The sequence below is a fragment of the Typopeltis vanoorti genome, chromosome 13, assembly GCF_054136105.1.
Source record: "Typopeltis vanoorti isolate ZY-2024b chromosome 13, IOZ_Tvanoo_1.0, whole genome shotgun sequence".
NCBI lineage: Eukaryota > Metazoa > Arthropoda > Arachnida > Uropygi > Thelyphonidae > Typopeltis > Typopeltis vanoorti.
The window spans coordinates 14,243,403-14,259,731 of record NC_143561.1 but is presented as its reverse complement, the minus strand read 5'-3'; the positions used below and the strand labels follow the sequence as shown (position 1 = coordinate 14,259,731).

Here is a 16,329-nt window from a genome sequence, read left to right as displayed (position 1 = left end):
TACAATCACACTGGTTCGCTAAAGACACTGACCAACTGCTACCACAATTGTTGGCCTGACCTCTGGTGAAAAAAAATAAAAATAAACAAGAATAAATAAAAATAAATAAAATAAAAAAAGTTAAATTAAAAAATTATACATCAACGCTAGTCCTATTATTAGTGTTGTCTAATATATATATATATATATATATATATATTAGACAACATAATATAAAAAAACATCATTCCATTAACATCATTCCAGCCAGTTGGTATGGAATGGTTTCTAATACTAGTTACGGATTGGCTAGAGCCCTGACTTATGCTGGATCTTTCATATTAGGTAGGCTGAATGTGTGCCATCCAGATCCTTGGAATTTTCATGCCATCTTTGTTATTGATATTTGGGTGGTTTATCAAGATTTCGCAGGATTCCTTAAATTTCCTTTCGTACCAGGTTTTTGTGCGGTGTAAGGAGTAGGTGCTTTTCCAGTTGATTTGGGATTTGGTGTAAGGTGTTGAGTGCGTGGTCTGAGAGGCCTACTTCACTATAATGGTTATATTTAATGTGTCTAATGTGTTCTTTCTTGCGTATAGGGATTGTCCGTCCTGTTTCACCAATATCTGGATGGCACACATTCAGCCTACCTAATATGAAAGATCCAGCATAAGTCAGGACTCTAGCCAATCCGTAACTAGTATTAGAAACCATTCCATACCAACTGGCTGGAATGATGTTTATATATATATTAGACAACACTAATAATAGGACTCTAGCATTGATGTTTAATTTAATTTAATTTTTTTTTATTTATTATTTTTATTTATTTATTTTATTTTTATTTTTTTTTTCATTTATTTATTTTTATTTATTTATTTATTTATTTTTATTTTTTTTCACCAGAGGTCAGGCCAACAATTGTGGTAGCGGTTGGTCAGTGTCTTTAGCGAACCAGTGTGACTGTAGTATAGCTTGTTTCCTGCGTACATTTGTACACTCCAGAAGAATAAAGGTCGAAACATCGAATATAGATTTTAGTTATATTAAACTAAGTTTTTATTCAAACATGGTAGTTGTCTCCATAATTTTCAAAAATGCATGTATCCGTTTCTTTTTATTCACCTCAACTGTTACTTTGTTATAAAAAGTAAGTTACTAAGCATTACTAGCTTTTCACAAAGCCATGTTGACCCTCATACAATATCATATTTTTATTTACCAATTTTTCTAGTACTTTTACCACCACACTTGAGATACTGATTGGTCTATAATTTGCTACAATAATCTTAGAACTTCCCTTATGCAAAGGAATTTGACAGGGTGCCACATGATAAGCTGATTAAGTTGCAGCACATGGGTCTGGATATCAGATTAGTCAACTGGATTCAGGATTGGCTATCTGATAGATATCAAAGAGTTGTGTATGGTGGAGCAGTTTCAAGGAGGCAGAGGGTTACAGGTGGGGTCCCACAGGGCTCAGTACTAGGACCTATATTGTTTAACCTTTATATCAATGACATTGCAAGGGGATATTCAGTTGTTTGCGGATGATGCGAAGCTGGGAAGGATTATTAATAATAGTGCAGATGTGGTAGCCCTGCAAGAGGATTTGAATAAGCTAGATAGATGGGCAAATGAATGGGGGTGACAGTTTAATGCAGCAAAATGTAAGGTCTTGAAGTTTGGGAAACATCGATGGGACACTGCATACTCTATGGGAGGAGTTATACTGGAGGAAGTAGGGGAGACGAGATCTGGGGTTGATGATTGATAGAAACCTGAAATTTAGGGGGACATATTGCAAAGGTGGTGAAGGTAACACAGAAGATTGCTGCAATTATGAGAAGGACACTGACCTGCAGAGATAAAAGGGTTATCATTCTGTTGTATAACTCTCTGATCAGACCACACTTAGACTATTGTTCTCAGATTTGGTCCCCAGGATTTGAAGGGGATAAATTAACTGTGGAAAGGGTACAAAGGCAGATAACAAAGATGGTTTCAGGACTGTACAATTTTGGTTATGAGGATTGGCTGAGGGAATGTGGACTGCAGAGTTTGGTGGATAGAAGGAGAGATGATATGATTGAGACTTTTAAACTGTTGAGAGGTGGTTACAGGGTTGACACTGGGGAGTTCTTTCGCTTGGTTGAACAGCGGGAAGGAGTGATGACAAGAGGCCATCCCTGGAAGTTAAGAAAAGAAACTGTGAGCAAGAGGGTGAGGAGTGGTTTCTTTGTATGGAGGGTGGTTTAACCATGGAATGCATTGCCTGATGGAGTGGTGAGAGCGAGAACAGTCAATGAGTTTAAGGAGTGGTATGATAGACTTTGTGTTTCTTAGGGGGGACCTCCCCTCGATGAGTCTTGACAGACTTTGTTCTTAGGAAGGACCTCCCACGATGAATCTTTTGACTCCATGGAGGCCTGAATAATAATTTTGGAAATGCAATAAGCAGTTTCAATGCAATGCAATTTCTCTCTCACTGACACTACAGCACTATAGTGTTGGTGGGAGAGAAAATCCACATAAATCCTCAAACATCTCTATCCACAGATTTGAATCTTTGACCTGTTGGTTGGCTGAGTGGATAATAGTTAACACAATTAACTCCTTTACTTCAAGACTCAAATTACATGTTTGAGTAAGGTATACTTTCCAGACAAATGAATTTTAGTGTGAGATGTGATTTAGTGATATTTTGAAGCATATATCTTGCAAACAGCCTTTTTCGTTCATAAAGGTACTAAGATCATTCTCTTTTTTTGAAGTTTCATATTTGTTTCTTTGATTCGTTATGAATAAAATGTTTCTTCATTCCACTAAATAAACTGTATGTGGCATTCAATTTTAACCAAAAATTTTTTATTATTTAACTGTTAGATTTTATGTAGCAATTTAAATTATCAACTGATAAAGAACATTGCAATATTCTGCAATAAACTTTGTCTCCTTTTAGTGCTGAAGGGCGTCACTTGTTTTATCTTGCAAGGGCACTGCTGCGGAAAAGCCCAATCTTAATTCTGGATAAAGCTAGTGTTAATCAGGAAACAGAAAAAATAATTCAGTCTGTAATTAAGGAACATTTCTGCAAATGTACCATACTAGCTGCTGTTCAAGTTAGTACAGCCTTGGATTATGATAGGTATGTCACTGATTTGGTTATCATTAAAACTGGTATTTATTATGCATCTAAAGTATCACTATTTATTGTATATTATATTCTTAATTATGGTGAGCATATGCTAGAAAGAATCATCTGTATAGCTTATTACACGTGCAACTCCATGGCCTCATTGGAGAAGTCCTAAACATTATGCCATTATAAGCCTAAAATAACTCGAGTTGTTGGTTCTATTATATAGCTGCTTTTAAAACTTAGGTGTTTTTTTTCCCTGTGTTTGAGTCTGTAGTTCTCACTCTTATTGAATTAAATATATATATAGTCATTCCTCGAGTTACGTCCTTTTGAAGATGCGTCTGTGATCCCATAAGGGAATAAATGACATTTTTGGCTATACTTTCGAACAAGACGCAAGCAAGCGCAAGGTAAAGCATGTACAGTGGCAACAGCGCTTTCAGAGGCAACCTCCTTTGGCAGTCAGCATGCATCTTCAACAGTTCCTCTGTTGATTTTGTGTTTGAGAAATGGGTTATTTGTGTATTTATCATTAAATATTTCGCAATGTTTTGTGCAACATGGCCCCTACACGGACAATCCAAAAACCTAGTGAAGAATAACAGAAAAAGAGGTGAGCAATTGATCTTGAAATGAAGTTGCAAGTTATAAAGCAACATGAGGCTGGTAAGCCTGTTAGTGTGATCGCGCATAACTTCAGATGGTCTCATTCTACAGTGATGACCATTTTGAAAAATAACAATAAAATCGTAGTCTGTGAAAGGATCTGCTTCCATTAAATCGACAATAGTGAAGAAGCAATGATAAGGTGTATCATTGATATGGAAAGCTACTTCTATCATGGATAGAAGACCTGAACCAAAAGTGCATACCCCTTAGCACTGTGACCATAACCACTAAGTCTCCAGCATGTTGAAGGAGAAAGCAGAACCTGATTATGACTAAGAATTCAATGGTTCTTCCAGTTGGTTCATGAGATTCAAGCAGCGACAAGTACTGAGAAGGCTGCCAAGGTATTTTTTTAAAAAAAATTGGATAAAATTATTACGGAGGAAAATTATTTTGGATAGCAAATATTTAATATGGATGAGATGTCCTTTTTTTTTTTTGGGAAAAAAATGCCTGAGTAGACATTCATCCACAAAAAAAGCTAAAATCTATACCTAGTTTCAAAGCTCTTACCTGTATTAAGATTCTGTTATGGGTAATGTGGCTGAATATAAACTGAAACCATTTGTGATATGGCACAGTGAGAATCCATGAATCTTCAAAAACATTAGGAAGCATACTTGGAGTTCATTATCGGAGCAATAAGAAGTCGTGGATGACTCAAAAATTGTTTCAGGATGCCTTAATCAACTGCTATGCAATTGAAATAAAAAACTATTGTGTGAAAGAAAATGTAGAATTTAAAATTTTATTAATTCTAAATAATGCTCCAGGCCATCCGTCTTATAGCATTGATCTTCACCAAGTTCAAGGTCATGTTTCTCCCTCCAAACACTATTTCATTGATCCAACTGAGGGATCAGAGTGTTCTTGCAGTGTTTAGGGCTTATTATTATCGAAGAACCTTTTTACAAGCCATTTCTTGCTACTGAAGGAAGTGACCAGACTCTCATGCAATTCTGGGAAGCATTCAATGTTTATCATGCTATTAAAAATATTGCTGTGGCTTGGGATGAAGTGACCTCACAATGTATGAGTGGCATATGGAAAAAGACATTAAAAAGGTTTGTGCATGATTTCGGGAATTTGTAATAGTGGGCCTAACAAAAAATCTGAAAGTGAATGATGACTACATAATTCAACTCATAGAAAATTCCTCTGAAGAGTTGACCAACGAAGAATTGGTCGAACTGGAGGAACAACTGTTGCAGAAGAGGAAAAATGAGAGAAGAGGGGAAAGAGAAACAGGAAGAGATAGTTAAACAATTTACAGTGAAGGGTCTTGCAGAAATGTTCTTTGCAGGTAGCGATGTTCTCAAAATGGCTTAAGACATGGACCACAATGTTGAACGCTACTTCTTAGTAGAAAGGAAAGTACATGTTTGTTTGCTATAAAAAAATTTATGACGAAAAGAGGAATAAGCAAAGTACATTGGACATTTCATCAAAAAACAAAGGTTACACTACAACTGCAGCCTGGTCCTTCACACAGAGAAGGTAATGAAGATGTAATTGTGGAGGAAGATTTGGGTCATTATTCTCCTATTTTATAGTGGCAGTAATGCACAGTACAGTTTTATAATAAGGATTAAAAATTAAAATGACAGCATATTTATTACGGTTAAGTCCCTAACCTCTATAACTCTGTTGATTTAATGTTGATGAAAACTTACATCCTGCTGAATGGAACGGAACCTGGACATAAATCAATGGATGACTGTACTTGCAATCACAGAAAATAAATGCTAACATATATGATGAGATCATTAAAAACAGAATGAAAATATATGAAATATGACAGAACAGAATACAAGATAGGGAAAGAAGGCAGTCATTGAAACAGTGCAATGAGTTTGTTGCAAGTAGTAATGGATGTGTATATAGAAATGGGATAGCTTGAGATGCAAGGGGAGTAGTTGAATCTGGTGGGGAAAATGGCATAAGTGGTGGTAAAAGTAAGCAACTAAGGGCAGATGTGAAGAAATTGCAGATAAATAGTTGTAGGAATAGGACTGGTTATAGTTAACAATAAATTGTTCATGAATGTCATGAGTTGCAGAAATAAGGGATACAAAGTTAATGCATTGTTTGAGTTCATTCCTCCTGAAAATTGTTGGAATAAGTAATACATGCTTAGATGAGATCTTTATCATCAAATTCCTGCCATGTACCCACAAGGGGTGTACAGGATATGATAGTACTACATGAAAAAATTATATCATTACTAACTTCTTATCTACAATTTTCCTCCAAATCAGTCTGTTACTTGTCAAGACTCCAACATTATCAGATCTTATATTTCTATCGTCTAAGGCACTTTGTACCGTATCAATCCACCTATATCTTGGTCTTCCTCTGGGTCGTTTTCCTGCCAACCTGACAGAGAACACTTGTTTTGCTAATCTTTCCTCGCCCATTCTGTTTAGGTGACCATACCACCTGAGATTAGCTCTGCTAACGCATTCCTGGATGCTGACAATGTCAAATTCTTTCCTAATATCCTCGTTTTGAATATGATATTGCCATGGATGCCATCTGTTCACGCCTATAATCTTTCTCAGGACTCTCATATCTGCAGTCTCTAGTCTTTGGTCAAGTGTTTTACTTCTGACCCAGTTCTCAAATCCATAAGTTAAAACTGGTTTGAACACTGTCTTGTATACAGCTAATTTAGTGTTCCGACTAATTTCTCTCTTATTCCATATGAATTTATTCAATTGACTTCCCAATATACCAGCTTTGTTGATTCTGTTGTCTATTTCTATATTTAATTTACCATCTTCAGTAAAAATCGTGCCTAAGTTGTTGAAATGTTTTACTTGTTCCACAGGTTCTCCATTCACAACACAGTTGACATTTTCAATGATTCTGCCTATTTTCATTGTCTTTGTCTTTTTATTGCTGACCTTCATACCATATCTATTACAACAGCTATTCAATTTAGTCAGAATCTTGCAGACTTGTAGCGGATTTACTTAGAAGTATAACATCATCCGCAAAGAGCTGACATTAACATCTCCAATTTTGATATCATGTTTAATACCACTTTCCTTCATAATGTGATCCATATAGATAATGAATAACAGAGGGGATAATGTACATCCTTGTCTCACACCAGATTTAACATTAAACCATCTTCCTCTACTTCAATTCTAACTGCTGACTTATAACTCAAATAAAGACTACGTATTGCTTGATATAATGCCCCATTGACACCATATAACTGCAGCGTATTGAATAGCTTCTCTCTTGGCACCTTATCACATGCCTTTTCCAAATCGAGAAAGCTTAAATAAAGATCTTTGTTATATTCCCATGCTTTCTCGACTATTTGTCGTAAAATGAAGATCTGATCCTGACAGCCTCTATTTAGCCTGAATCCGGCGTGTTCTTCACCAAGCTTTTCTTCCACAATTCTTCTCAACCGTTTCTCAAGTATACTTGCATAGATCTTGCCAGGAACACTCAGTAGTGAAATACCTCTGTAATTCTCACATTCAGTTTTATTTCCCTTTTTATATATGGGTACTATGAGAGCTCTACTCCAATCATCAAGGATTCGTCCCTCTGTCCAGGCTTTCTGAACTATGCAGTGCAGCCACTGCAAGACTCTTATACCACCATACTTCAGCATTTCTGGTCGAATATCATCTACTCCAGCTGCCTTTCTACATTTCAAGCCTTTGATGGCTTTTTCTACTTCAAGTATGGATATGTATTCCTGTCTGCATGCCTGATCAGTGTTTTTTACCACTGTGCTGTCATCACTGCTTGTTTCATTTAGCAGTTTTTCAAAGTAATTACTCCATACTTCAGGGATATCTTTTTCTCCAGTTTTCATGTCACCTTTATCATCTCTAATTCCTTTTACAGCACTCTTTCCTACATTCCTAAGCTTCTTCAACAACCTCCAGAATATTTTGCCACCTTCTTTATTTATTTTCTATATTTTTGCCAAAGTCCTCCCATGACTTTTGTTTAGCTAGTTTTACAGTGTTTAGCATTCTTGCATTTGTCTCTATATTCTCTAAGAGCACAAGCTGACTTATTTGCCAGGAACTTTTGATATGCTTTCTTCTTTTCCTTCACTGCCTCTTTAACTTCCTGTGTCCACCATGGAGTTCTGATTTTTCTATTCTTGCAAACAACCTCACCACATGCCTCTCTGGCTGAATCAATGAGGGTTTTCTTCAAGGCTTGTCACTGAATCTCCAAGGTTTGGTTACTGTTCTCAAACACTTTCATTTTTTCTTGAATAATCTTTGTGTATTTTAGTCTACAGTTCACATCTGAGTGCTGCTGAACTTTTATTTGCTTTAAAACTTTCTTAAATGTTATTCTTTTCAATATGAAATTCAATTTTATCCTGCTCAAGACTAAATAGTGATCACTTCCAATTTCAAATCCTCTGTACACTCTGGTGTCCTGCACCAGGGAGAAAACATCACTATCAACAATAACATAGTCAGAGACTTTTCTTATTCCTAGCCTTTTCTCTCCATGTGAATTTGTGCACATTTTTATGTTGGAACATGGTGTTAGTAATAACCAGTCCATGTCCTGAGCAGAAATCCAACAGATATTTGCCATTATTATTAGCTTTGCTCTTTTCTCCAAATTTTCCCAAAATATTTTTGTATATCTCACAATCATTTCCTACTCTGCTATTTAGAACCCCAACAAGGACCAACTTTTCCTTTTTCATTGTGTCAGTTGCTTTTTCTAAAGCCTCAAAAAATTCCTCCACTTCTACCTTAGTAGAACCTTCTGTGGGACCATAGGCACAAATAAGTCTCATTGTCCAGTTCCCCATTCTCATATTTGCCCACATTACTCTACTTGAGTGTGACTGCCATTCAAGAAGATTAACCTCATATTTTGTGTTGAATACTATGGCTACTCCTTCTTTTCCTTGATTGTCATTGCCTGAATATAACATATTGTATTTATTGCTCAGAAAGATCTCACCAGTTTTGGTCTTTTTTGTTTCATTCACCCCTATTATGTCGATCTGGTACTTATCTAATTCCTCAGCTAGCTCCATTTCTTTGCCATTCAGGCTTCTTATGTTGATAGTACCGATCTTTAACTCTGGTGATGTTGAGTTGGGGTTTGTTTTCAGATTTGTTCCAGTAGCTGACTTTTCACTGTTTGCCCTGGTTCCCTGGCGAAAACAACGGGGGGCCTTGTTTAACCAGGCGACGCCCCAGCCGGCATGAAATTTTGTCATGTTGTACCATCATTTTTTATTTTTGTTTAACCAATAAAATACAATTTGGTCAGCTAAATCCCAAATTGCCTGCCCATCCTCGTTCGTTCAGTATCCAAGTAGATACCCAACAGGGTGCACCACGAGAAGGTGAGGATTGGACATTGGGTCAGAAGCCCTGGTCGGTTCTCCGCATTCCTTTAAAGGCTATGTGGAGGTCTCCTCTTAGTTATACAGCTTTGACCCTTAAGCACCCCATGAGATCTTTATGGAAATAAAAAATAGAAGTGATTTTTATTTTTCATGAGAGTAAGTGGGACATGAAGGAAAGCAACTGCTTTTGATAAGAGCAGTATTATTGTGTGTGACAGATAAACATGAAATTTAGTTGGATGTTACTGTAGGCCATGGAATGTGGAGGATGGTGGCAAATGTTCACATAGATTTAGGAATAAAAAATTAATTTCATTATTATTTTTTAATGTCTTAGGCTGTATATAACAGAAGGCACATGAGATCAAGTCTTAGAACTGATCATCTCAGAGGATGTTAAATCTTAAATTTGGTGAGTGACAATGAATTGATCCCAGAGTGATGGCTAGAGCCATATGTGAAGACAGGATATATATTTAACTACAAGGTCAGTGATTATGAAAAGCTTAGTGTAGAGCTATAGCATGGAATGATGAATTAGGTAGAAAGGAGACCAATGCTGCATGGCCACTGCTAAAGAGCTACTTAATAGCAGCAGTCAATGTATTCTTAAGGTTAGGAGGTTAAATAAAGTAAATATAAAATGGATGAATAAAGAGATCAAGCACATAACCTGGAAGAAGGCATTAGCTGTGGTGGTGGCATAAAAGTGGATGGTGATTTTAAAAAAAAAAAAAAAAAAAAAATCAGTTGCATAAGGACTATGACTAGCAGTCTAGGAAAGTGACTTGGTATAGATAGACAAAGTGCAGTATGAGCAGTAATTTGAGGCCACAAAAAAAAATCCTTGTTCTCTCAATACATGGCAAGTAGAAGACTGATTATAAAAGAATGTTGAAAGTTTATTTTTCACTTGGTTAGAGTATAATAAAATTAGTTTAATCCTTTATCCAAGTGTGAGCAAACAAAGTTTGCACCTGAAAGTATCTTCAGGACTGGGGTAAGGTGGTACAACACCAGGTCAACTCGTTACAAAGGTGGAGCAAGCTACCAACACTCCTATCTCAGTATCTCCTATAATGCAAAACACATCTCCTTGCAGATATGTCTAATGTTATGCATTAAGGGAAGGGCCACTACCCAGATTAGTTTTGACCTTTATTGAGGTCTCTTCAGTGGGAGCCAGGCAGAAGCATTAGCAGGTCATCTCTACCTATAGGAGTTGCCAAATGGTGTGCCACCCTTTTTTAATAAATTACTCTGGATTTAGAGAAAGATGTTGAAAATTTAGGAGTGTTGGTAGCTTGCTCCACCTTTGCAATGAGTTGCCTGGTGTTGTACCACCTTACCTCAGTCCTGAAGATACTTTCAGGTGCAAACTTTGTTTGCTCACACTTGAATAAAGGATTGAACTAATTTTATTATATTATAGAAGGATGTTGAAGAAAATGGCAGGTTGGTAACTGCTACAGAGGATATAGTCGAGCTGTTGGTTGAGCAGTTCAAGATATTCATCCTTGGGTGATATGAAAAGTTTGAGTGTAAAGAGTGGTGAAGTTGAGAGTAATGGTAAATGAGTAGAAGATACTAGTAATTTAACTTAATATGAATAAGGCAGCAGAACTCAATGACATCACTTCATGTCATTGAGTTCTTAAGGAAACGAATGCCTATTTGATAAGAGTTTTGCATAGTGAATCCTAAAATACTGGAAAGAGGATAAAATTTCTCCACTTACTCAAAAAGAGTAATAAGACTGTCTTAGAATGGGAAGAACCTAAGAAATAATACTACAAATAAAAGAAAGATTACATTGAATAAATTTTAACGGTAGAATTTTTACCTGTATATTATAAGAGATCTCCAAGGAGGCCACATATTACTCGTAACCTCCAAAGGCAAACCATTCCAGTGATGTGCTGTCCTGAGAGAAAAATCTGCCTCTTATCACTTTCTTGACTGCATGTATTTTCAACTTCTATGGATACCCTTTCATCTTCTTTCCACCTTCCATAAAATGAAAAATCCCATCTACTGGTATCCTGTATGACCCTTTCAAAAGTTTGTAGGTCTATCATATTGCCCTTCTTTCTCTTGTCTGCTAATGTTTAGTCCATAAATTGGCTCTCCTCACAATTATCTACATTCCACAGTCCTTATATTTAGTACTCCTCTTTTCACTACCTGCATCACCTCAAATCAGTAAATGGAATGTTTTGTATGTATTATGTACTTAAAAGTGCTTATGTACATGCTTGCTTACATATGTAAGCATTTATGCTTGTACTACAACCAGGTGAAGAAATTAATTGAACATGGAGATAAGGTCATATTCATGGCCTTGTAGAGAGACAAAATGACTTCTCATCTTACATGTCAGTGTTCATTTCAGTTATCCTCTGAATTTTTGCTATATGACACCTGTGCTTAAACTTACTATTCCAGATTCCTAGCCTGGTCTCCTTGCATAATCCCATCAGTATGATAATATGACATTAGATATCTCATTACACCAAAGTGCATAACTTTACATTTACTAGCATTGAACTGATAACTATTTTTACATGCCTATCCCACTTATTCAAACCAAATACTGTATGTCACCAATTAAATCTCTCCCAATATCATTAATGTAAAGATTGAATAATAATTTAAAGAACTGATCTCTGGGGTACGCCACTGGTCACCTTAGATCTTGTATACTCGCATTTTCCATATACCACTTTTTGATATCACTGAGCCATTTTATCAAAACTAGTCATTTGTAATCCAATCTTATATCCTCTAACTTATGTAGTAGCCTTCTTTGCTGAACCCTGTCAAAAGCTTTAGCAAAGTCCAAAAGTATGATGCAACATTTCCCTTGTTTAACTTGGCTGCAACCTTATTATAAACTGCAAGCAACCTGTGCTGTTCATTGCAAAGTATAGATTCTCTGTTATTTCATTTCTGTGTTAAATCTTACCTTTTGAAAATATTTACTTCAGAAATACTGATAGGTCAACAATTAGATGTCGGTCTTTGCACCACCCTTGTACAATGGGATAATCATACATTTTTTTCACTCCTATTGGATCTTACCTTTGCTGAGTCAAATTATATAGCCATTTCAGATGAATAATCTTTTAACATTGATACTAATATCCCATCAGTTCGTGTGGCCAAATTCATATTCAGTTTATGCAACAGCTCTAGAACCACCTCATATACCCGAGGTTCTTCCAGTGTAGAGATAGCATCGAGCTCTGCTCTGTAAAGCTATTAATCTGGTGTAAATACACCAGATTGATAGCTTTAGCAAAATGAACACTCATTAGTTGAACAACCTCTTCTGTATCTGCCACCTGCATGCTATCTGCATTCAGTAGTTATTCTTTCATATTCATTCTTTATTTTACTTATAGCATAATGGCAGTTCTTTTGGGTTGTCTTCAACTTGCAGAACCAATGTCTTTTCATACTCAGGCTTGGCTCTCCATGTAAGGTTTTGTGGCCTTACAGGAAGACTTGAAGAGATTGAGTATGGAAATGGGAATGTGAATTCAATGTTGCAAAATGTAAGGTTTTAAAATTTGGAAAACAAAGATGGGATGCAGAATTTATGCTTGGTGAGAATATATTGTTGGAGGTAGAGGAAATAAGAGATCTGGGGGTGATAGTGGATAAGGATCTAAAATTTAGGGACACTTCACCAAAATTGTGAAGATAACACAAAGGCTTCTGGGAATGATGCGGAGGACACTGACGTGTAGGAGTAGGGAGATTCTTGTTCCATTGTATAAGGCTTTGATTAGGCCACACATGGACTATTGTGTCCAGATTTGGTCACTGGGTTTTCAGAAGGATGAAGAGATGTTGGAAAGGGTCCAAAGGAAACTAAGGTAGTTTCTGACCTCTGGAATGTTGAGTATGAGGAAAGATTGAGAAGATGTAATTTGCAGAGTCTGGTGGAGAGGAGGAAGAGGGGAGCATTGATCCTATATTGTTATAGGATCAATGCTGGAGAAGTTTTACAGAGATCAGGGGAGAACCAGAGGTCATGCCTGGAAACTGTATAAAGAGGGTGTGAGTAGGGGAGTGAGAGGCAGGTTTTTTTCGCGTTCTGGACACATTTTCAGTATGTCTTCATCCTTTTGAAAACCAGGTGACCAAATCTGTGCACATTACTCCATTTGAGACCTAATCAAGACCTTAAACAATGGAATCATAATCTTTGTCTGCAAGTTAGTGTCCTCTGCATCATAGTGAGTAGATGGATGAATTCATTGTGCTGTCCTTGAAGTTTAGCAAAGTGTCCACCAAATTTCAGATCTCTATCCATCATCCCTATGTCTCTTTACCTCCAAGATATCATCAGCAAATGTATTCTCTACATTCCATCTTTGGGATGGGAATTTCAAAACTTTGCACTTTTGCAACACTGAACTAGCAGGCCCATTCCCATGCACATTCATTCGGTCTATTCATGTTCTCTTGTAAAGCCACATCTGCTCTACTCCTTACTTTTGCTCAACTTTGCATCATCTGCAAACAACTCAGTATCTCCATTCAAACCTTTCCCAATATCATTAATATACAGGTTAAACAGCAATGGCCATAAAACACCCTTGAGGCATACCAGTAGTGACTTTCCTCTTCTGGGATATTGCTCTCCCAAAACATAATTTGCTAATACATATCAGATATCCAATCTCCAACTGAATGTGTTAATCTAATATCTAACCCCATCTGCTCTAGCTTAACTATTAATTTATTTGACAATCCATCAAAAGATTTTGCAGAATATAAGTTTGCTGTTATGTATCCATGTTCCTTGTCTAATTTGCCTGTCACCTTATTGTAATAAGTTAGCAGATTAGTAAAACATGACTTTCCTTTAGCAAATTCATGCTATCCATTAAAGAGAAGAGATTGCTGCTGGTGTCAATCCAGTTCTGGATTTGTTCTGACTAACCTCTCCAACACTTTAACTACAACACCTGATATGCAGAATTAGCCTATAATTTGAAGCTTATCTTGTCACCTCTCTTAATCTATTCAATCCTCTTGTAAAGAGAATTGAATAGACTAAGACTGTATCAAGTTTTACAGCCTTATCAACTTAGTTTACTCAATTCCCGATATACGTCTTATTCACTCACTGTCTTTCATTCCTTCCCACTGCACTCTCTGTGATGTCATATTCACAAGATTGAAATACCTTTTTATGAACTACTCATTTAATATCTTAACTATATCCTCCATAGCAGTTATCCTTTTACCATTTTCTCCAGTCATTATCATCCCTCTGTAATCATTCTTCTGCTTCTTCATTTTGCCTTATTAGCCAATTGCTGGTTATTTATCACAGTGAAGTGATAAATGCATTGTCCCAAGAGGGATGCATATACATGCATATACTGACCACTCATGTGATAGCCCATGAAAGCTTTCACATGAGTGGTCAGTAACTAAATTGAAATAGATGGGATTTGATAATAGGTCAGTGAGTAGGATAAGGAGTTGTCAGAATGGCATCAGCAAGTTATGTATGAGGTTGCAACGTGCTGAAAAAGTGAATGGGCCCGCTAGGATTTGTTTTGAGGCTAAGATTGTTTAACTTGTATGTTCGTGATATTATACCAGATTTAACTAGATATGCAGCTTACAAAGATTCAAAGTTAAAATTATGAAGAGTTAATCAGATGTTGTCCTGAAGGATCTATGAATAGACAGTTGGGAAGTGGGAATTGCTAGTGCAGTGTTCCAAAGTGTAAGGTTTGAAATTTGAGAGGATAAGGTGTAATGCAGAGTATACATTTAATGAATAAATTTTAAAGGTTTGACATTTCGAAGGTAGCAGTATGACTATTCACTCCCTTCTCACTAAAATTGAGAACATCACAATAGATCATGGCACATGGGGGTCCCAAACTATCCACACAATCTATCATACCTCTCCTTGAACCTGTTAACAAAGCACTCACAACTGACTGGCAACTCATTCCACTCATTCACCACTCTCCAAGCATAAAATCTAGTCCTCACATAAAATCTAGTATCCCTACTGACCACACCTTTATTCAACTTCCATGAGTGATCCCTTGTTCTTACCCCTCCAGACAAGTGCTGAAACATTTCCCTTGCATCAATCCTATAAAACCCTTTAAGCAACTTTGTTTCTATCATATTGCCTCTTTTCTCCTATCAACCAACCAACTTCTGCAATCCATACACCCTCAATCTGTCTTTATAGGGAACATTCCATGGACCACTCACCTGAATCTTTTCTGCTGCATACTAGTTGCCTGTTTTTCTCTTGATTCTGCTTCTTCATATACTATTACAGATACAAGGAAAATATTTCAACACTTGGTTAGAGAGACCAGAATAAGAGGTCATCCTGCAGTTGAATAAAGGTGTAGTTAGTAGGGGTGCGTGGACTAGATTTTTTGCTTGAAGAGCTGTGAATGAGTGGAATGGGTTGCCAGTCAGTTGAGTGCTTTATCTGTTAATAGGTTCAAGGAGAGGTATGATAGATTGAGTGTCTTCTGCGATGAGTGCTGACCATGCCAGGCTGTAACTGTTCTCTTGCATGTTCATCATACTTGTATTCTTTCAGGCATGAATTCATGGAATAAGTGGCACAGGATCATATCACTAGCTGATTGGAAATCCTCTGGATTTCTTACTGTCAGGTTATTGTCTTATGTACTGACTAGCAGCTTTCTAGTAAAGCAGAACTATTTTACTGCTCTACTCATGAATAGGAAATTTGTGTCCCTACAGTGTTTAGCATGTCATTGAAAGGTGACACTTCATGCCTCCAGTAAGCAACATAATGGTGTTTCACTAGGCAGTTCTATCACCTAGAACTCATAAAAGTCTAATTGGCATTTTGTCCAACAAGGTATGGTATGCCTTTTGCAGCAGCTCTCTAGTTATGCCAATACTCCATTTGTGAAAATGGCCAACAACTCAGGAAAGTGAGCTGTGAAAGCTGTATTTTGCTCGTCAGCAGCTGTTTAGTATTCCAAATGACAAATGCTTCAATGAATGTTTTCAAATTAAGATAGGACTCATTGGTCTGCCTGTGATTCTTCTGACTACATGAAGATTCAGAATTAATGCTTTTTATGTTAACTTCATCTTTTAAACCACTTCATTTTTTATCACATGAGATGTGCTGCTAATGATA

The 16,329-nt window shown here is 36.7% G+C and overlaps 1 protein-coding gene across 3 annotated transcripts in view; it reads left to right on the top strand.

Moving 5' to 3' along the window:
* The window catches only part of LOC150099944 (multidrug resistance-associated protein 1-like), a 491,400-nt gene that overhangs the window by 471,496 nt on the left and 3,575 nt on the right, over positions 1–16,329 (top strand). For all 3 annotated transcript variants that reach the window (XM_090403119.1, XM_090403117.1, XM_090403118.1), the window contains one exon: positions 2,942–3,127. In XM_090403119.1, the coding sequence (XP_090259245.1) occupies positions 2,942–3,127 (186 nt within the window). The remainder of the gene's footprint in view (positions 1–2,941; positions 3,128–16,329) is intronic.